General features: G+C 45.6%; 1 protein-coding gene across 1 annotated transcript in view; it reads right to left on the bottom strand.

Moving 5' to 3' along the window:
- Positions 1-22,835, bottom strand: part of SERPINE2 (serpin family E member 2) — a 68,489-nt gene that overhangs the window by 27,274 nt on the left and 18,380 nt on the right. Inside the window, exon 2 of the mRNA XM_040228478.1 lies at positions 2,223-2,503. Coding sequence (XP_040084412.1) covers positions 2,223-2,481 — 259 coding nt within the window. The 5' untranslated portion in view covers positions 2,482-2,503. The remainder of the gene's footprint in view (positions 1-2,222; positions 2,504-22,835) is intronic.

The raw sequence follows: 22,835 nt of genomic DNA, 5'->3' as shown, positions 1-22,835 counted from the left end.
TTTTTGCCTTCCTGGTGGCTCAGACGGTAAAGCATCTGCCTACAATCCGGGAGACCCGGGTTCAATCCCTGGGCTGGGAAGATCTCCTGGAGGAGGAAATGGAAACCCACTCCAGTACTCTTGCCTGGAAAATCCCATGGACGGAAGAGCCTGGTAGGCTACAGTCCATGGGGGTCACAAAGAGTTGGACACGACTGAGCGACTTCACTTTTCACTTTTCTCTAAGCTTTATTGTACACAAGCGACTTGTATGCGCTCCATTTGGTTTCAGGGCATGGAAAAGAGGGAAAGAAGTCATAGAGGATGAAATGCATGCCTACAAGAGAGCTTGACTCACAGTCTAACTCACTTGGGGTCCTTTCAAAATGACACTGTTCTAAAACAACCAGCAGGGTCACCTTGACGGTCACTCTGGAAGAGGGCAGGTGAGAGCCCCACGATCTGGCCCTTTGTAAGGCCTCTGGGGACCCCACCCCTCGTGGGTTCTGAGAGGTGGGCCCAGCAGGAGCGGGCAGGCCCCCTGTATGATGAAGGGACCAGCCGCCGTCAGGGCCCAATCCTGGCACTCGTTCCTTCCAGCTGCATGGCCTCCTCCACCGGCCCCGGCCCCCTCCTCAGAAAAGGTCAGGGCAGGTCCTCCTCCCCTGCCCTGGATTGCTTCACCTCCCTTCACAACCCACGTACCGCCATCCTGAGTTCCCAGAGGCTGAGCCCAAACCAGGGCCTGACAGCCCACCCGGGCTCCCCCGGATGAGTCTGTCCTGTGAACTGACAGCGAGCGACTTTGGGTCAGGGGAGGTTGCCCACAGACCGATATGTCAACTTTAGAAATACTACCTGACATGGATGTGGCTTGCCGGGAAAACAAACAAGAATCTAGTTGCTCTTTTAAAATGGTGTTGGCTGGCAGGGCCTGGCCGGCCCTGGGAGAGGCCAGGAACCCTATGGGTGGTTTGCTCTGAAGTTATAAATCACCAAGACTTCTGTGGGCTTCCAACAAGGGCAGCACAGTGTGTTCCAAGCATTTAGTCCTCCTGTGCTTCCAACAGGTGAACGAACTGCAAACTCAAGAGGAGGTTTCACGCTGTGTAAACAAGAGTGAGGGCCAGCGTGGGAGGGCGGGCGTGGGTAGGCCTCTGGGGCTGGTGGCCCCAGAGGAGGCTGCTTAGACAAGAATCAAGCTGAGGTGCAGAGGGAGGCGCTCAAGCTCCCAAACCCCCATCTCTCTCCTCTGCTCTGACTGTCAACAGGGTCAAGATTCCTAGAACCTGATGGCAAGTAGGAGCAGAAGAATGTGGGTGGGAAAGCACCTTCACTTCCCAATAAAGCAACCAAGAACCAGACGTGAGAAAAGAATTGTTCAAGGTCACAGTATCCGCTGATGCCAAAGACCAGCGCTGCCCCTTATACCCCATGCCCTGGAGGAGATGGTGGATGGAGACTCGGGTAAGAAAACCTGAGCTAAGGCTGAGTGACAACGCTTGGAGATGTAAGCTCCTAAGTTTACAGGTAATTCAAACAGGGTTTTCTTTCAAGAAAATGAAACCATTCCTATTGGGCCTTACTTGAAAAAGAAATCAAGCTTTTTATTTTGCAATAGTGATAGCGTCACAGGAAGTTGCAAAACCATATATTTTCCCCTGTATATTTCTACCTTTCACTTGAATTTCCCAGTGATAGTATCTTGCATGATGGCAGGATACAGATCCACAACCAGAAAACTGCCACTGGGCCAGTCTCCCATGCACTTGCTTTACATGCATGCATGTGGGGTGTGCGTGTGTGTGTGCAGCTCTTGGCAATTTCACCCCCCATGGAGACGCATGTGTCCACCACCAGTGAAGACGCAGATGGATTCCCTAGCACAAGGCTCCCTGCTGCTGCCCTCCATGGTCACAGCCACCCACCTCCCCAAGCTTATGGATTTAAAAGCATATTCACAGCCACATTGCATTCTGAGCCCTGTACACCATGGGGGTGGGGCAGATGGGAAGTTTTGTTTGAGATGAGAAAACAGGAGCATCCAGAGACCAAGTGCCTGCCTGTAACCCCACAGCTGCAGAGCAAAGCCCAGAGCCCAACTCTCTGGAGCCCCAGCATTGCCACTGGTCCTTAGAGGAGGCTGGTCCTCAGGCGCAGGGGGCACTAGCGAGACCCCTCCCGGCTGAGCAAGGGGCCCTACTGCCCGGGACACCTGCACAGCCAGGCCCAGACACACGCACCGTTCACGCCGTATCTCATCACCGTGGTGAGCTGCTTCTTGGTCCTGCCGTCGGCTCCCAGCTGTAGCATCCCCAGGACAGACGCGATCCCGTGCGGAGAAATGATGATGTTGTCATGAGGCTGGGACTTGACGATCTGATTGAAAACCTGGATGCCCGTGTCGGAGCCGAGTTCCTCCAGAGACAGAGGGTTGAACTGGGAGCACACAGAGGGCAACGTCACGGAGGCCACCAGGAAGAAGGGGAAATGCCAATTCATTGTTCCTTCCAGCAAGGACAACCTGAAAGAGGAGACAGAGAAAATATTTATGTTCTATACTGAACAAACATTTACGGAGGAACTACTTTGTACTCAGGCTTCCCTGGTGGCTCAGTGGTAAAGAATCCGCCTGCCAATGCAGGAGACACAAGTTGGATCCCTGGGTGGGCAAGATCCCCTGGAGAAGGAAATGGCAACCTTCTCCAATATTCTTGCCTGGAAAACCCCATGAACAGAGGAGCCTGGCAGGCAACAGTCAAGGGGTCACAAAAAGAGTCGGACACGGCTCAGAGACTTAACAACAACAAAACAACTCTGTACCCAGGTGGCTATGATTTACTGAATTCACTGTAACCGCAGATCTTTACTATAGTCAAGATAGAACAGCATAGATGAAACTGTTTTCCTTTATATTTTGTGAGGAGGATGGGGAGCTAGAGGAAGGAAACTTCCACTTGCTGGTTCCCAAGACCACGGCAAACACGACTCTAATCATTATTTCTTTTTCGTAACCACCCTTCATCCCATCATACCAATATTTACTGAGCACCCGCAGTGTGCCAGGCCCTTGTCTAAGTGCTGAGCACAGACTGTAAAGAAAATGGCCATGAGCCCAGCCCTCCTGGAGCTTATATTCCAGAGGGGAGACAGAAAACCAGGAGGCAATAGAGTCCTTTCAGAGAGGGATCAGGGGCACAGCAGTATGAATGGTGATGTAAGTGAAGGAAGCAGTAGAGGTGGGCAGCACGGGCCTGGATGGGCAGGGAAGTCACTTCTGCAGAGGGACACATGTGCCAAGGCCAGAGTAACCAGAAGAAGTGCGGATCGGGGGAAAGGATGCGCCATGCAGAGGGGCAGAGGAGAAGCAGAGATGGGTTATCAGAGGTCAATGTGGCTGCAATATAAGGGACGTGGGGAGGAGGGGAGGGGGAGGGGGTGAAGAAGAAAAAGGGGCTGGATTCTGAAGGGCTTGTCAAGCCCCATCCGGTCCTTGCATTTCATTCTATGGGTCGTGAGAAACCACTGGAGGGTTTCAAACAGGGAGTGAATCTCTCAGGTTGCTGCGATTATCTTATTAACTACACGTACACGATTTTTACCATAAGCATGATTTTCTTAACTAAAGAATGCTTAATGAAACTAAATTTAAGTGAAAATAAATGTAAACCTGCAAGAGGGCAGAGCAATCGGAAATTGCATTGTTTACAGATATTGTCAGTTGTGGTGATTCCTTTGAAATACGCTTTCTTCCTTGATTACTGCTGAGCTTTCTTTGGCTGTGACAAGTAAGAGGTGGGAAATTTACATGTGTTTATGGAAAAGCAAATACTCTCATTAAATAAGAATTTGGAAGCGGCAGCTGGTAAAACCAACACAGAACTCAAGATGTGGCTAACTTGGCTCCTCCCTAGATCTGAGCTCCTGATAGGCACAAGTTTCTCCAGGAAACAACTGGTCCTCCTGTTATATGCTTCCCTGGTGGCTCAGATGGTAAAGAATCTGCCTGCAGTGCAGGAGACCAGGGTTTGATCCCTGGGTCGGGAAGGAAGATCCCCTGGGGAAGGAAATGGCAACCCATTCCAGTATTCGTGCCTGGAGAATACCATGGACACTATGTGTATTTGCATGGGGAAGGTAGAGGGTGTGTCTTCAGAGAATAAGACAGAGGGGAGCCTTTTAGCAGAGCTAACCTGGAGGGGAAAAGCGTGTCCATGTGCTCCAGGGAAGGAAAGGGAACCAGGACAGCATCAGGCAAACACGGGAATGTGTGTTCCCTTAGTTCTTGTTTAGTCACTAAGTTGTGTCTGACTCTCTGCAACCACCAGGCTCCTCTGTCCATGGCATTTTTCAGGCAAGAATACTGGAGGGGGTTGCCATTTCTTTATCCAGGGGATCCTCCCGACCCAGGGATTGAATCCACATCTCCTGCATTGGCGGGTGGATTCTTTACCACTGAGCCACGTGGGAAGCTCTGGGTCTCTTGCCTTCCTCTCTTACTTTTCCTGCTCCCCACTCCATAGATGTTCAAGAAATGCATGTGGGATTAAACTTGATGCCTTATATAAGTTCTATTTTTGTTAATTATTTTTCATTGCAGCAAAATAATGTTATTGAGCATGACTAGAAAAAGGTTCCTTTTAAAAAATTTATCTTATTTCTGTATTTCTGGCTGCACACAGGCTTTCTCTGGTTGTGGAGCATGGGCTCTAGGCTTGCAAGCTTAAGCAGCTGTTATGCACAGGGTTAGTTGCCCGACAGCATGTGGAATCTTCCTGGACCAGGGATTGAACCCCTGTCCACTGCATTGGCAGGTGGATTCTTAACCACTGGACCACCAGGAAAGTCTAAGAAAATGATTCTGTTTAGTCCTGAGCCTCACTCGCTTTTAGCTTCAAACATTTTCCAACAGAGTAAAATGCACTAGAGTAGGAAGAGGCACCCACTACTTCCCCACCTGCTCCCCACTGAACATGCAGGGCCCCAAGGTGAACCACTAAGGGCATTGTTCAAAGGTGATGGTGCAATATTCTTTATATTGGGAAACAAGCACGTTACAAAAAATTCAGAACATTTAGAGCTTAACTGTAGAATGAGAGTGTAAATACAGCCTGTCTAAATTCAAAACATGTAAGTGACCTACATACACTCCCACTCAGGGCTTTCCTATGGCCAGAGTGGCCTAGTCTGACTTTGGCACCTTGGACCGGCTCTAATACCACAACAATCCTCTGAGTTTCTTTTGGCCTGGTTGACAATGCAGAGCTCCCCAATCCTTCCAATAATGGAAGCTTTACTCAATGCATCTAAAAATTAAACATTAGACACTGTGTCCATCCCCTCTCCCTCCCTTCTTCTTCTTTTTTTTTTTTTCTGGAAATAAATGCCCGCTTTAACCTTTGAGATACTACAAAGCCAGCATAAATATAAAACAGTTGGTACCATCTTTGTTACAAATACGGTGACTGGTACCAACTTCATCAATCTGAACTGTTGACTCTTGCATTTTGGTGGACTCTGGCAGCTGCCTTCAGTGTGCCATAATCCATACTCCTCAAACCTCCCAACAAAATTCTCCCGGATTAGCAAATATTTGAATCTGCATACTCAGAAAGGACACCAAATTGGTTTAGCCTCTGCTAGCTTAAAGTTGATTTATCCAAACACTATAGATTTATGTAGAAGATTGTAAAACGGGTAGAAAGGATCAGTAACCAGAAAAAGCTATGTTCCAAGGTCTTGCAATCAGCAAAGACTGTCTCCCAAATAAATAGCCACCTTATTTAGCAGAATTTTGCTTGGTTGTGAATTTTAGCTAAAAGAACAGTTTCATTATAAAGTGGGGGAAGTCTGCCAGGGGTGTTTTTCTTGGTTCCTTGGATTGGGAAGTTTTTGAGAGATGTCTGTGTGTAGTTTCATAACAGTACACTGGGACAGGGTCTGAGGCTGTGCAGAACTTGGAATCAGAGCTGTTTGTGATTGATGTTCTGGGCATAACTTCTTCTTGGCTTCAGTTTCATAGGCTAAATGCTCAGCTGTCTAAACTTACCTGGCTTGTGTGAATGTCTAAGATTAAGCTTCTACTTCTTCCCAAAGTTCCATAGCCAGGACAGTGAGTATTAATCCAAACATTACTATCGGCCGATAACATTCCTGATATGAATACATATTCATGTTCAAACAGTCTTTTACATGAAATAACTGGTAGAGTTATCAGGCTTTGAAATGCTTACTCTCTAGAAGGAAGAGATTCTCATTATGGGAGGAACATAATAACATCCTATTTTATTTTTTTAAGAGAAATTACACTTTAAACATTCAGGTAAAAGAAGGAATAAAGATGTCACCCAAATGTATTACACAGCATCAATATGGACGATCCTAAATCTATTTAAATGGTTCAATTTCTTGAATAATCTTTTCATAGTAGTGAAAAGTCTCCACTTTAAGCCATTCTTGTAGGGAGATCACAAACCTATAAATAAAGTCATTATTACAGGTGAAAATGAAAGTTGCTCAGTCATGTCCAACTCTTTGCAATAGTCCATGGAATTCTCCAGGCCAGAATACTGGAGTGGGTAGCCTTTCCATTCTCCAAGGGATCTTCCCAGCCCAGGGATTGAACCCAGGTCTCCCACATTGCAGGCAGATTTTTTACCAGCTGAGCCACAAGGGAAGCCCATTATTATAGGTATATTTTTCCAAATGTGGGCTTCTGTTTCCCCATGAACTTCTAGTTTCTCTTACTTCAAATCTTTCCTTTCCAGAGTGAGGAATATTTTTGAGCTTTAAGTGAGATTTCGTGTTGTAAATTTGGCTTCCCAAATGGCACTAATGGTAAAGAACCCACCTGCCGATGCAGGAAACACGAGAGACGTGGGTTTGATCCCTAGGTCATGAAGATCCCCTGGAGAAGGAAATGGCAACACACTACAGTATTCTTGCCTGGAGAATCCCATGGACAGAGGAGCCTGGTGGGCTAGTCTGTAGGGTTGCAAAGAGTTGGACATGACTAACGCGGCCCGGCGTGCATGTGCACACACAGTGTTGTAAATAATGCGTTGGCAGCTTTGCAAACAGGGCTTCCCTGTGGCTCAGTCAGGAAAGAATCCGCCTGCAATCCGGGAAGCAGGTTTGATCCCTAGGTCGGGAAGATCCCCTGGAGGAGATGGTAACCTACTCCAGTATTCTTGCCTGGAGAATCCCATGGACAGAGGAGCCTAGCAGGCCACAGTCTATGGGGTCGCAAGAGTTGAACACAACTTAGCAACTAAACCACCATCAGTGTTGCAAATGCCAGACTCAGAGAGCACTCTGACCACCTATATAAATGTACCACCTATCAAGGGCAGCCATTAGAGAAACACACGCTTTACAGGCCCTGTGACGCAACCATCACTTCTAGAAAGACGATGGCTCCAATGTGCAGCTCAAATGCTCAGCCAAATTTCAGTGCCACGCTTCCCACTGTTTGCTGACTATTTTCATCTGATTGTGCAGGATAGTATCTCGGCCTGAAAACCCTTCACTGGTGGGTCGTGGAGGGCCACTGGCCTGAAATCTCTCATATTTATTTTGCCGCCCTGGGTCTTCGCTGTGGCACATGTGATATTTGATCTTCATTGTGGGATCCTTTTTAGTTGCAGCATACAAACTCTTAGTTGTGGCACGTGGGATCTAGTTGCCTGACCTAGCATCGAACCCGGGGCCCCTGCATTGGGAGCATGGAACCTTAGCCACTGGACCACCGGGAAAGTCCCCAACTCTTCTCTTCAAGGGCTGGTTTCCCGTGACTGGGTCTGTGGCATTGCTTCTCTCCCTGGCCCTCCACCTAGCACACCAGGGCTTCCCCCAACTCCTTGCATGGCCTCTGATGGGACTAGCCCCTCCCTTCTCTGAATTCCCACAGCATTTTCTATCTACACCTCTCATTTTGTTTTTCAAGTATTTTTTTCCCTCCCAACTAGACTGGAAGTTCACAGAAAGCAGGGCCAGAGCACTTTACAACCCCCATGCCCTCAGGCTCTCATTTAGGGCCCTGCCAATGGGGAGGAAAACTAAATTTGAGGTCTAATCCCGCTATGTGAGGGTTTGGTCTGGAATACAAGGTGCTCTAGGAATATTTCAGGCCAGCAGTCCCCAAGCTTTCTGGCACCAGGGACCAGTTTCATGGAAGACAGTTTTTCCATGCACCGAAGATGGGAGTCGGGGGGGGGGATGGTTTTAGGGTGACCTGCACAAGGAACACACGACCTCGCTCTCTCGCATGCACAGTTCACAGTAGGGTTAGTACTCCCGTGAGAATCTATTGCCACGGCTGCTCTGACCAGAGGTGGAGCTTGGGATGTGATGCGAGTGATGGGGGGCAGCTGTAAATACAGATGTTTTGCTCACCTCCTGCTGTGCAGCCTGGTTCCTAAAAGGCCATCGGGCAGTACTGGGACCCCTGTTTTAAGCAACTAAAAGTTAGAAGATGTCACATACAATCTAGATGTAGAATTCTCAGGAAAAAGGAAAATTGATAGGTATCTGGTAACACAGGGCCCTTATTCCCACGGCAGACCTCCTGCACAGCAACCGCCCCTGGTGCTGACGCCTGCTTTTCTGCATTCCTGGTTCCCTCTGCACCGCACTGCCTCATCCCTGCCAGTTGCCGTCACTCACATTACCTCCCTTGTAGAAAGGCCTTGTGGCCAGATTCCTGCAATCGCTCATCAGTTTAAACAACGGGGGACCAGTAGAGCTGGTCACAAAAGATGAAGCTTATTTTCAATCTTATAAATTCTCTCTCTCTCTTTTTTTTTTAACAAAACAAAACATCTTTTACATATAACACATGAGCAAATGATAAGTAATATACTTGTCAGCTCAAATGATAAATAATGTGATATCTGCCAAGTCTATTTAAAATAACAAATAAGATGTCTATAAACAGTTTTTGGGGGAAAACACTGGAAAGACTCTTCTGGTGCCAACTCTTAGCCAGATGATTCCCATCTGTTTTAAGAGGACACAGGAGTGTCTAATAAAAAATGCTCCATCCCTTCTTATTCTCCAAAATATGTTTAAAGTGATGTATTTGGTAAAATGTATATATTTTAAAAATCTCTCTGTCATAAAAGATTTCAAGTATATGCAAAAATAAATCCTCAATACCTATCATCCAGATAAAATAACTGTTAACTGGTGGCTTATTTTCTTTTAAAATCAAGTATTTTGGAAGCAAATGCTAGACAGTATATAATTCAAAGTATTTTCAATATACACTCTAAACCTAAGGAATACATACACATATTATCCCCCTCAAAAATTAATAACAATTTTTATGTTAAATATCCAATCAGTGTTCAAATTTCCCCAATTATCTTCCATTTTTGCAGTTTATTTAAATCAGGATCTAAATAAGCTCCATACCTGGCAACTGGTTGACATGTCTCTTGTCTTTTTAAAAATCTTTCCCTGGTTACTTTATTTTTATAACTTTTTCCTGGGAAGTCTTTCTTTGAAGAGACCAATTTGTTTGTTCCATCATTTCCCAGTCTAGACTTTGCTGACTGCATTCATGTGATGCTGTTTAACAAGCTCCTCTGTCTTCCTTACTTTCTGTAAACCCATACTTAGACCTAGAACATTGGTCTGCAAACTCCTGGGTCAGATCTGGCCACACTTTGTTGCTTTGTCTCCGGCTGCATTTGAGCTCCTACAGCAAGTTGAATAGACAGCTGCCCAGTTGGACCGCAAAGCCAAGAAACATTTACTACCTGGCCCTTCATAGGAAGTTTGCCAACTTCTGCTCCAGAGGCTGATCAGATTTAAATCTCTTTTTTTGAAAGAGTATTTCACAGAGGTTTTGTACAAGGGGCTGGAATCAGGAGACAGAGGCTGTCTGTGTCTTTTTTTGTGATGTTAGCACTTACTCGTGATCATTGCCTAAGTGCATTGTTTTATTATGGCTTGCCAAATGGTGCTGTTGTAATTCTTTCTTTCTTTATTAGTTGGAATATTTCTATAAAAAGAAATTTCCCATAACCAACTATTTGGTTGTCTTGAGGTTCAGTTTGTATAGCAAAGGCAATAATCCATTCCTTATATCATTCTCCAAATAATGACTTGGTTACTCAGAATTCTTAATGTTAACCGGAGGGGGTTTCCTTGTTTGTTTGCTTAGTATAATTATAAACGCATGTTTTCCAACATATTTTAAGGCTTTTGATTGACTGAGATGCTATTACTTTTATTGATGCTCAGAACAAGCCTCTTCAGGCTGGACCCTGAACCTTTTATATGACCCTGCAGTCTCAATAGCTTTCTTGTTTCTGGTTTGGCAAGATGTTCTAGGCTTGTTTGACATACTTCCTGTCCCAGTTGGAACCAGATACTTCTCTAGGGAACTCTGGTTCCTTTTAGTGGGAGACAGTATTTAGAGACCACAATCTGAGTATCTTGATCAAATAAACCCTAAATTAACTGTGGGGATACTGGGCAACAACAATGTGGAAAAATACAAAATCCATTTACATCCCTCTCTGGACTACAGCCAAATATTAAAATTCAAATTATGGAAGACAGATTGCTTACATGTGAACTGGTTTGCTTCCCAGGGCTATACAGCCCTTATAGTCCTGGATGCTGAGAAGATGAGGGTATGAGCTGGGCATGAAAAGTTGGGCTAGGATAATTAAAACAGATCACCCTCACGTGGAGGTGGTAAGTCTCCTGGATCAACCCCATCCTGAGTGAGACCCTAACAATGCAAGCTCCTAGAATGAACAACTGGCCCACAGCATGACAAGGAGAGTCCCCCAGTTTACCAGGGGGAGAGGGGAGGCATGACAATCAGCTCCCTCCCCTTGATAAACGCTGACACATTCTCAAGTATTAGGAAACTGGAAATGGTTAATATCCTTCTGATTTCAGTGCTTCTAGGATCCTGGTTCTCGGAAACTAAGACCCTTCATTAATTTGCCTCTGTATTAACCAATTCTTCTAGCGGGGGCTACAGGAGGTAGAGAAAAAGAACAGCACATCAGATTATATTAGAATCATGACATCTCCCAACAGATTTCTTGATAGAGCTTCCCAAAGAAGTAAATGTGAAGGAAAGGCATTGGGCTGCCAGATTGAGATCTCTAAGAGGCTTGAAGTAGGACTGTGCTGCCTAGCCATCAGGCCAATGCTTCTCACCAACACTTTGCCAACAGGCAGTGGCCTAACTAGCAAGGGTACTTGGCAAGAGGCAGCCTGGAGAACTTCAAGAGTTGCCCTCTGGAGGTGAAGTCCATGTCTGTAAAGTGACCGTAGGTGTTAATGCACAAGTCTCTGTGGTTAAGTCTGGTCCCATGATGGAGAGAGGGGGACCCCAGTCCCTCAAACCTCTACAAACATTACTGACATATGTCCACCAGAGTCTGTCCTCGTTTCCAAATATCTACCATGTTCTCTTAAGACAGAAAATTAGATAAACAAGCAAAAGGAAAGGGCATCTTGATATCCTTCTTGGGAAGGTATGGAGTGTTATCTGAATGAGTTAGCATTCTTAAGACTTAAGAGAGCAAACAGGAAATGCCAGCTGATCAAAGTGACAGCAGCTTGGTGGTTTTAAAATGTCTCCTTTCAGGTTACTAGAGAGAGGCTTAGAGAGACCTCTTTGGATTTTTTCTTAAATTTTTTAAGACTTCAAAGCAGATGCTTGATCTGTGACACTAATTCCTTTTGCCAAAAAGGAACCTAAAAATACCCAGAAAAGAAATGCTCAGCTACGGAAATGTATGGCAACAGCGTCTAAAAGGTTCCTTCAACCAAGAGACACATATTGTAAGTACGCTCTAACTGACATCCAAGTGCCTTTCATCCACACACCATTCATTCTGAAATCTCTTTTGGGGTGAAAGGGAAAGGCTAGGAGAAAGAAGGTAATTGGGGTTTTGTTAGTTGTCCATCTCTTTTTTTATGGTTCTTTTTTTAAAAATTGAGAATTGTCCAACTTTTAAAATACAAGATAATGGGACGTTTATTTTCTTTTCCTCTAAGTGTCAGGGGAATTTTATCTAAGGTTCAAATCTTAGTTTTACCATCCACTAACAAAGAGATCCTGGAGAAGGAAATGGCAACCTACTCCAGTACTCTTGCCTGAAAAATCCAAGGCAAGTCACAATCTTTATCAACTTCAGCTTTCTCGTTTACCGTATCAGAAATCGAATTTCAAGGGTGGTCATGGGAATTCCATCTGCAGAACAGAAAGGCAGACAGGACCGAGCACAGTGCCTGGCTCAGAGGAGGGGGCTCAGTAAATGTTGTCTCGTCTCCCTCGATGCTCAAACAGTCTCTGATTTTCATTTCAATAGCTATTAAGAAAGTCTCAAGGATTGAGCTCAGAAAACAGGTCAAACAATACTTCCATCTTAATAGAGCCCTGTCTGTATCTGTACAATTTCTTTAGACTATTTACGGAAAAGGAGACAGCAACTCACTCCAGTATTCTTGCCTGGAGGATCCCATGGACAGAGAGAGGAGCCTGGGGGGCTACAGTTCATGGGGTTGCAAGAGTCAGACACGACTGAGTGACTAAACCATCACCAGACTATTTACACAGAGCAATACAGTGCTGGTGTGTTCCCACTTCTTTATAAGAGAAAAAAGAGGTTTTATATGGTGGGAGTGGAGATAGGTAGGGCTTCCCGAGTGGCGCCAGTGGTAAAGAATCCACCTGCTGATGCAGGAGACGCAGGTTTGATCCCTGTGTCAGAAAGATCTCCTGCAAGAGGAAATGGCAACCCACTCCAGTATTCTTGCCTGGGAAATCCCATGGACAGGGGAACCTGGCAGGCTACATCCACGGGGCCACAAAGACTTTCACAAGACTGAGCAACTGAGCATAGGAGGCAGGTAAGTATGTTCCAAAAAACCTTTAATGGTTGTGTGATATATGTTTTTTTTAGGCTGCTGACTTGGGCCATTAAATGTTTTACATGTGATGTCAAGTCCTATAGACTTCCTTATTGACAAATCTTCAAGACACAACCGTTTATATGGATGACTTTCTAATCAATAGCCTAAAAGATTAGAATGATACAGACTGGTGGTTCTCAATCTTTAGAACAAGGCAGCACATTTTTGAGACCTAAGAAAAGTATTACAGATGCTTCATGACGAATTATATTTTTAGTACTGGTGAAAAGACACAATAAAATACTACTATGAATCCATAAACACCATTAAAATGCAAATTATTTATATCTATACATAGTAGCGTCTTGATACATTTTAAGACAATCATGTTTTGAGATACTATTTATTCAGTCTATACTGACAGTTAGACCAGGAACATGACTTTTCTGACCCTTTCGAATAACTCTGTTGTCGTCTACAGGTCTTCAATTCATAGGTGAGAAATCAATGCTCTCTAGACTTGTTGCTTAAAAAAAAAAAAAAAAAGAGTGAACAGTAAGTGCTGAAAGTGTAAATTGATAAAATTCTCTCTGAAAAACAATTCTTGGTATGAAAATTCTTAAAAGTGTGTATACCTACTGGAACAGTAAGAGCTCTTCAATCTTAAGGTAACAATAATAATTATAAAAGATTTGAGCCTTAAAAGGTTCACTGTGGAGTTGTTTCTCGTAGCAAAATCACCTCAATACTCTTTGCAATAGATAAATGCAACAGCAATGATCACTGCAACCTAAATTTCCAAGGGAGGGACACCGTGGGTGACCTCTTAGCAGCTCTGTGCCCTTTTCCTCCAGCTTCTGTGTGCTTTGATGCTAACTGTATATACCCGTTATTTTCAGAGGCTTGCCACTGCGAGTTGGAACCCACAATCTTAGTCGGTTGTAAGTGGCTGGGAGGTTACATACACCATTCTGCCCAGAAAAATTAAATAAACCTCCCAGCTCATACAGATCATACAAGGTGAAGTGATGTCTGAAAACTGACACAATTAGCCAGTCTATCATGCTGACTCTTGGGATGCAGTTTAAAGGGTCAGCTGAGGGAAAAGTAAAGAAACACTGCCTTCTTTCTACCTCTCTGTCCTGTGCTTAAATCATCAAATACTCAGAGTAAACAAGTGACCACAGCTCTACAGAGCACAGGAACTGAACAGAATGCTTGTTCCTCCAGGGCCATGGTTCCAGCTGGGAGGGAGAGTGACACCCCCCACCCCAAGCCCAAGGGACATTTGGCAACGTCCGGAGATGTTTGGGTTTGCCGTACGTGGGAGGGGGTGCTACTGGCTTTTCACAGTTGAGGCCAGGGACGCTGCCTGAGACGGCTCCCCGCTGCAAAGAGTCATCCAGCCCCAAATGTTAGTTGTGCCAAGGATAAGAAGGCTGTTCCAAAGCACAAAAGAGCACACACGTGCACTCTTCCCCCGTGTGTCACGACTGACTTTCCTTAACTTAGAATCGAGGCCTCAGTCTGATCACAGACTTGTTTCTTGTCAAAGCGACAAATGTCACAGTGATTCTCCCTGGAACTTTGGACCCAAGGCTTCTCTACCCAGGGGAGGAAGGCATCCTGCCCGTCCCTTCTGGGAATCCCAGACGGGAAGCTTTGTGTTACCGTTAGAGAAAGCTGTGGCCTGTCAGCCACCTTATCAAAGCGGGCTCTTCTATAAGCCTGTGAAGTTCTGCGGCTGGAGTGGGTGTGGTGCCCATGTCACCCCGAGCCCCCTGCAAGGTGCAGCATGGGCGGCGTTAACTGCAGGCCAGGCTGTTCCTGCACCGTGGGAGGACCAGCTTGAGCCTCTCTCTGCTGCAGCTCACCCCGATGTCCCTCCCATAAAGCAGGAGTAACCAGTCATTACCCCCATCAGCCTGCCCCTCCCCACTGCCTACTCCTCCACACCCAGTAGTCCTTTCTTTCTCCACCCCCCCCACCCCCTTCAATGGCTCAATGGTAAAGAATCCCTCTGCCGATGCAAGAGACGTGGGTTTGATCCCTGGAGAAGGAAATGGCAACCCACTCCGGTATTCTTGCTTGGAAAATTTCATAGACAGAGGAGCCTGGCAGGCTACAGTCCATGGGGTCACAAAGGGTTGGATGTGACTGAGCACGCACGCAAAGCAAAGCCCACTCTATCATTCAGGCTCATGGCACCAAAACTGCCAGGTACAGAGAAAAGCCTAAACCGCTCACACATACCCTACATTTATACTTACGGCTGACTGTGCTTACTCCTTGTCGTGTTTTTGAACTAATCATATTCAGTTACATGCTTAGCTAAGCAAAACTGAGCCCAAACCTCTATTTTCCTCCCTTTCCTCATGTAAAGGGAGCAGAGGCCAGCGAGAAAGGGAAGGAGACTCAGATGAATGCTGAATTGCATCTCCGGGCAAGCCCTGCGCCAAATTACCCACAAAATGCCACCTGCAGGAGGTTCCCGTTCTGCCCGTAGAGATGCTCCTCGGAAGGAGCATTCAGGGGTAGTGGGAGGCCTCCCAGCTCTGGGAATGATGGAGGTGCTTTGTCTAGGCTCTGAGGGCCCCTGCCCTGGCAGTGTTAACAGAGGATGTGGGCTTTAATCAGGCAGGAAGTCGAAGACTCCTGCATCCTTACTCCAGGCAGCAGGGGAAGAGGGTAAGGAAACTGTACTCAGCTAAGAAGAGAGGAACTCTAGATTTCGAAGGCTCAAATTCACAATGAAACCTGCTTGGTTCTTTTGAAATCAGGTGGTCTTTCTGAGGATGCCACATAAAGAACTGTTTAATGAGGAGGTACCATTCATCCATTTATCAATTTCACAAATACTTATGAAGCACTGGTGTGCCAGGAAGAAGACTAGGGGGAGAAGCTGGACAGAACGGGCTCGGCGCCTGCCCTCTGGAACAGTCTAGTGACACGGTTCTCCACCGGGACGGTCTGTCCCCCAGGGAACATCTGGTAACAGCTGGAGGTCTTTGGTCATGATAACTGGGCGTAGCGGGTAGGGTGCTATGGGCATCTAGTGGGCAGAGGCCAGGGTTGGTGCTCAACACCCTCCAAGGCTCAGGACAGCCCTGCACAAGGACCTGTCCACTCCAAAACGTCAAGAGGGTAGAGGCTGAGAAACCTTGGTCTAGAGGGAAACAGATTTCAATGAGACCATCATGAATCCTGGGTGGATGTTTACATTCATACTGACATATCTGCTTTGCAAGTGCTCTGACAGCAAGTACAATGGACAAGAGAGGAGCCGAGACACACCTGAGGAGAAGGAGAGACAGGCAGGGGTTGGGGAGGTGCTCTGAGGAAGGGCCAGCCTTGCAGGATAAATTCAAAAGGACAAAGGGGGAGGGGGCTGGGGGCAGGGGAGAGTGCTCCAACAGAGGATCTCATGTGCAAAAAAGTTTTGTGTTAAGAGGTACTGTGGATGGTTCTGGAAACAGAGATTTTGATTTTTTTTTTTTTTTTTTTTAACACCATCATCATCCTACAGTCCTTGTAGGACCAGGTCTACCCTGGGGCCATAATCTTAAGGAATAACTCATCATGACACACAACTCCTGAGTCTAAACTAGACGGAGGCTGGAAGAACAACGCTTCACACTCCAATATCCATCCGGTCCCCTCACCCCTGCCTTCGGGACCCACGATCAGAGGCTGCACGTTAAAAGAGGCAGGAATCTATCTTGTCTTAGATTTGAAATTAAAAGTATGACACCCAAAATGAAAACCTGATGAACTGGACCTGGTGTCTCACTGGTAAAGAACTTGCCTGCCAATTTGCCAGGTTTGATCCCTGGGTCGGGAAGATCCCCTGGAGCAGGGAATGGCTACCCATCCCAGTATTCTTGCCTGGAGCTGGAGAATTCTACAGACAGAGGATCCTAGCAGAGAGTAGGACACTACTGAGCAACTAACACTTTCACTTTTCATTTTCATCAAAAATAAAAACATTTGCTCTAAACAAACTTATGGTTGCCAGGGGGAAGGATGGGGGAAGGGATACTTGGGGAGCTGGCAATGAACATATACACGCTGCTATATTTAAAATGGATAACCAACAAGGACCTACTGTACAGCACAGAGAACTCAGCTCAATTGTATGTGACAGCCTGGATGGGAGGGGAGTTTGATGGAGAATGGATACATGGATTCTGTATGGCTGAGTCCCGCTGGTATTCACCTGAAACTATCACAGCATTGTTAATTGGCTATGTCCCAATACAAAATAAAAGCTAAAAAAATATTTGTTCTACCAAGGACTCTGCAAGGATGATGAAAAGACAAGCTACAGATTAGGAGAAAATATTCGCAAACATCCTATCTAACCAAAGTCTAATATGGTATCTAGAACACACAAACAACTCTCATAACATAAAAGTAAAAAAAAAACAACACACCAAACAATTCAATCTGAAAATGGGCCAAAGAAACAAACTGATATTTCCTTAAAGAGAACATACAAAAGGCAAATAAGCCCATGAAAAGATATTCAACATCATGAGCCATTCAGTTCAGTTCAGTCACTCTTTGTGTCCAACTCTTTGAGACCCCATGAATCACAGCACGCCAGGCCTCCCTGTCCATCACCAACTCCCAGAGTTTACTCAAACTCATGTCCATCGAGTCGGTGATGCCATCCAGCCATCTCATCCTCTGTCGTCCCCTTCTCCTCCTGCCCCCAACCCCTCCCAGAATCAGGGTCTTTTCCAATGAGTCAACTCTTTGCATGAGGTGGCCAAAGTACTGGAGTTTCAGCTTCAGCATCAGTCCTTCCAATGAACACCCAGGACTGATCTCCTTTAGGATGGACTAGTTGGATCTCCTTGCAGTCCAAGGGACTCTCAAGAGTCTTCTCCAATGCCACAGTTCAAAAGCATCAATTCTTCAGCGCTCAGCTTTCTTCACAGTCAAACTCTTACATCCATACATGACCACAGGAAAAACCATAGCCTTGACTAGACAGACCTTTGTTGGCAAAGGAATGTCTCTGCTTTTCAATATGCTATCTAGGTTGGTCATAACTTTTCTTCCAAGGAACAAGTGTCTTTTAACTTCATGGCTGCAGTCACCATCTGCAGTGATTTTGGAGCCCCAGAAAATAAAGTCTGACACTGTGTCCCCTGTTTCCCCGTCTACTTCCCATGAAGTGATGGGACCAGATGCCATGATCTTTGTTTTCTGAATGTTGAGCTTTAAGCCAACCTTTTCACTCTCCTCTTTCACTTTCATCAAGAGGCTCTTTAGCTCCTCTTCACTTTCTGCCATAAGGGTGGTGTCATCTGCCTATCTGAGGTTATTGATATTTCTCCCGGCAATCTTGATTCCAGCTTGTGCTTCTTCCAGCCCAGGGTTTCTCATGATGTACTCTGCATAGAAGTTAAATAAGCAGGGTGACAATATACAGCCTTGACGTACTCCTTTTCCTATTTGGAACCAGTCTGTTGTTCCATGTCCAGTTCTAACTGTTGCTTCCTGAGCTGCATATAGGTTTCTCAAGAGGCAGGTCAGGTAGGTGGTCTGGTATTCCCACTTCTTTCATAATTTTCCACAGTTTATTGTGATCCACACAGTCAAGGGCTTTGGCATAGTCAATAAAGCAGAAATAGATCTTTTTCTGGAACTCTCTTAGGGAAACACAAATTAAACCACCACCACAGGCTGGTACTACGCACCTATCAGAACGGCTAAAGTAAAAACTAGTGCTAATACCAAATGCTGGAGAAGATGCAGAAAATCTAGATCGCTTACACATTGCTAGTGGGAAGGTAAAGGGGTACAGCCATTCGGGGCAACAGTTTGGCAGTTTCTTGTACGTGTTGAACCATACGATCCAGCTATCTTAAACATTATCTAAGAGAAATGGAAACTCATCATCACACAAAAACCTGCACCAATGTTGTAGCAGCTTTATCTGTAATAGCTTCAAACTGGAAACAACCAAGACATCCTTCAACAAGTAACTGGTTAAATAAACTGTGGGACATCCTACATGGAACACAGCACAAAGAAGGGACAAGCCATGGATACACATTGCAACTGGGATGGGTCTCAAGGGAATTGTGCTGAGTGAAAAAAAGTCAATTCAAAGGGTTACCCACTGGGGAATTCTCTGGCAGTCCGGTGGTTAGGACTCAATGCTTTCACTGCTGGGGCCCAGGTTCATTGCCTGGTTGGGAAACTAAGATCCTCTACAAATCACACGGCACAGCCAAAACAACAACAACAGACCCAAAGCCCAAAACTCACATATGCTGTATGATTCCATTGATAAAATAGTTTTAAAATAACAAAATTATAGAGATAGAGAACATACTAGTGGTAACCAGGAATCAGTGGTCTGAGAGGGAGGTGGGTGGATGTGACTGTTAAGAGGCTGACATGAGAGGTCCTGATAATGAAACTGTTCTGTGTCTCGACTATGAGACACACTAATCTAGTAACATGAATCTACAATATGATAAAACTGCATAGGAGTCATGTAAAACCGGATGAAATCTGAACAAGGTGGAGGATTATACAATTCAGTGCTAACGTCTTAGTTGCAGTACCGTAGTTATAGTATATATTGCTGGGTACTACAGTTGGGCAAGGGCTTTCCAGGTGGTACAGTGGCGAAGAATCTGCCTGCTAATGCAGGAGACGCAAGACACGTAGGTTTGATCCCTGGGTTAGGAAGATCCCCTGGCATGGGAAATGACAACACACTCCAGTATTCTTGCCTGGAAGGTTTCATGGACAGAGGAGCCTGGCAAGCTACAGTCCATCGGGTCGCAAGAAGTTGGATATAACTGAGCGACTAAACACACACACACATACACACATAGTTGTGCAAGATGATACCTTTGTAGGAACTAGGTGAAGGGTTACAGGCGATTTCCCTCTACTGTTTTTTGTTATGGCATATCAATCTGCAACTATCTTAAAATGAAAAATTAAAAATAAAAAGCATTATTTTAAAATTTTAGTCAGCAAATGCACCTTAAGACAGACCTTTTCATTATTTACTTTCTTTTCCCAATACTGCAAGCACACTAAAAATGTCAATATTCTAAAAAAAAAAAAAAAAGATGAAAAAAATATGTGTCTGAATAATTCTGCTTTTTTATAATTCTTTGAGAGTGCACCAATTCTTAGCTGTCTTGGCCACTGTAAGCTCCGGAGACAAACCACTCAAATTCAAACCGGGTCCCCCACCAATTCACTGCCTGATTTCTGACAAGCGCTATACTTCACTTGCCTACTGCACAGGGCATGTAACAGTGGTCCCTGCTGATGCGCTGATGTGAGGAATAAAAAAGGGCGGCACAGCTCAGGTTCTTCAGACAGTTACTGAACACCAAGGAGTCCTTGGGTCTCTGTCCTCAGTCTCCGAACAGCGACTCTTCAACCCATCCTAACAGTTCTTCCTCAACTGCAAAACTTCCCCAAATTCCGATCTCTGAAAATCAAAGGGAATTTTTAAAGCTGCCTTTTCTGTTTTATTCATGGTCTCTTTGAAACTGTGGACCATTTCCTTCATTTCTCTGGGCTTCAAGGATCTACTGTATGACTTTATCATGGTTTCACGTGTGGGCACAGGTCCTTAGGGAAGGGATCTGAGAGCAGCCCTGCCCTCCCAGGGCAGCAGCTGGGCCCCATGAAGCCTCCTCGAAAGCCCTGGTGATGGTGTCAGGGCTGCTCTAGATATGTTTTGTTTGTTTTTTTTTACAAAAATGTATCTGATGTCACTGGGTGACCTGATATGGGTGTCAGTCTCCAGTGACTTCCTGGTGTTCCTTCTGAGACTGCCAGGCTCGGGCATAAGGAGACATGTTTCCTACCAGCTGAAAATGAAATAGGGCAGGACCAGACCGATAAAATTCAGAAAAGAGTTTCAGCGTGGCAAAGCCAGATGAGCCCTGTCTCGGAAGTGTGAATGGTGAGCGGAGTCTCATTACTGCTTTATTTACTTAGGTGGAGGGGAAGTCTACTACAGAAAATGCTCGATGATTGCCCAAGGAAGCCATTTAGAAATCACTCTGAGCTGCACTGGAAAGCCTATTATGATGGTAACTGGAGAGAAGAAGCAACCCAAGAGAAATATGTTAGATTTTAGCTCACAGTTCAATTCAGTTCAGTTGCTCAGTTGTGTCTGACTCTGCGACCCCATGAATCGCAGCACGCCAGGCCTCCCTGTCCATCACCAACTCCCGGAGTTTACTCAAACTCATGTCCATTGAGTCGGTGATGCTATCCAGCCATCTCATCCTCTGACCTCCTCTTCTCCTCCTGCCCCCAATCCCTCCCAGCATCAGGGTATTTTCCAATGAGTCAACTCTTTGTATGAGATGGCCGAAGTATTGGCGTTTCAGCTTTACCATCAGTCCTTCCAATGAACACTCAGGACTGATCTCCTTTAGGATGGACTGGTTGGACCTCCTTGCAGTCCAAGGGACTCTCAAGAGTCTTCTCCAACACCACAGTTCAAAAGCATCAATTCTTCGGCACTCAGCTTCCTTGACAGTCCAACTCTCACATCCATGCATGACCACTGGAAAAACCATAGCCTTGACTAGAGGGACCTTTGCTGGCAAAGTAATACCTCTGCTTTTCAATATGCTATCTAGGTTGGTCATAACTTTCCTTCCAAGGAGTAAGCATCTTTTAATTTCATGGCTGCAATCACCATCTGCAGTGATTTTGGAGCCCCCAAAACAAAGTCTGACACTGTTTCTACTATTTCCCTATCTATTTCCCATACTCTAAAACCCAACGTTTCTTTTCAAAAGATACAGAGAAGTCCCCTTACCCGTTTTCACAGAAATTCTACGATGGGAAGGAAAAAGAGCCCTCCTCTAAACTTGCTGTTCCTCCCTGTACTACCTATATCCCAGTAAGGGCAGCTCCCCATCCACCCAAGAGTCTAAGCAGAAAGTCTGGGAGTCAACCTGCATCCTCTCCCTGACCTCATTTAACGATCAGCAAGCTCTATCCTTCTACCTTTAAGATGCTTCTTGAATGGTCTACGTTCTCCACCTCCTTTGTACTCACCCAGCCACTGACATTCCTGGAAGAGGACATCAGTCTCTCACATCCAACCCAGAGTCTGCACTGTCCAGTGATCTTGCTGATAGGGAAGGCTGACCTTGACCCTTGGCACCAAGACCTGCATCAAACAGGTCTTCCCTGAGCTCTTACCCTCCCACAGCCTCCAATCCGGCTAGTCTGGTCTGATCTGGCTTCCTCTGCAGCTACACTCTCCCCCTGGCAGTATGCAAAACCTGCCAGGCTCTTTCCAGCTTCAGGTTTCTATAATCCTGCTCTGACTACCACACTTGTTGCCTCTTCTCTTTTTCCGGGGGTGGGGAGGAGTGTACTTTTTCTGTCCTGTCCACACTTCCCCAGCATCCAGTGCTGCACATGGGACACCACAGTGCTCTCTTGGTAACCAGGCCATCAATGAAGAAGCCAGGCCTTTGGTAATCACCTGAATTCACCTCATGTAATAATACTGATTTGGGGCTTGCCTGGTGGCTAAGAGGTAAAGAATCCACCCTGTAATGCAGGAGACATGAGTTAGATCCCTGGATGGGGAAGATCCCTTGGAGGAGTTAGCTATAATTTAGCAACTAAACCACAGCTAACATCGATTACAGAAGCCACCATCTTGCAAGCACCGAAAGGTTCATTCAGATTTTTTCATCAGATGTTATGGAAAAATCCAAACGAATCTTTTGACCAACCCACTATTTGGGGAGTCATTTCTTTTTTTCTAAAAACAAAAACAAAAACTTTCTAGACCAGGGCTTCACAACTTTGGCACTACTGACGTTCTGCGTCGGATAGCTCTGTGTTGCAAGACATGCTCTGTGTATTATAGGGTGTTTAGTTGTCTCCCTTGCCTCTCCTATCAGATGCCTGTAGCACCACTGATGTGGCTGTGACAACCAAAT

Source organism: Oryx dammah, unplaced genomic scaffold (assembly GCF_014754425.2).
Source record: "Oryx dammah isolate SB20612 unplaced genomic scaffold, SCBI_Odam_1.1 HiC_scaffold_27, whole genome shotgun sequence".
Lineage (NCBI taxonomy): Eukaryota > Metazoa > Chordata > Mammalia > Artiodactyla > Bovidae > Oryx > Oryx dammah.
This window is presented reverse-complemented; position numbering and strand designations above follow the sequence as displayed.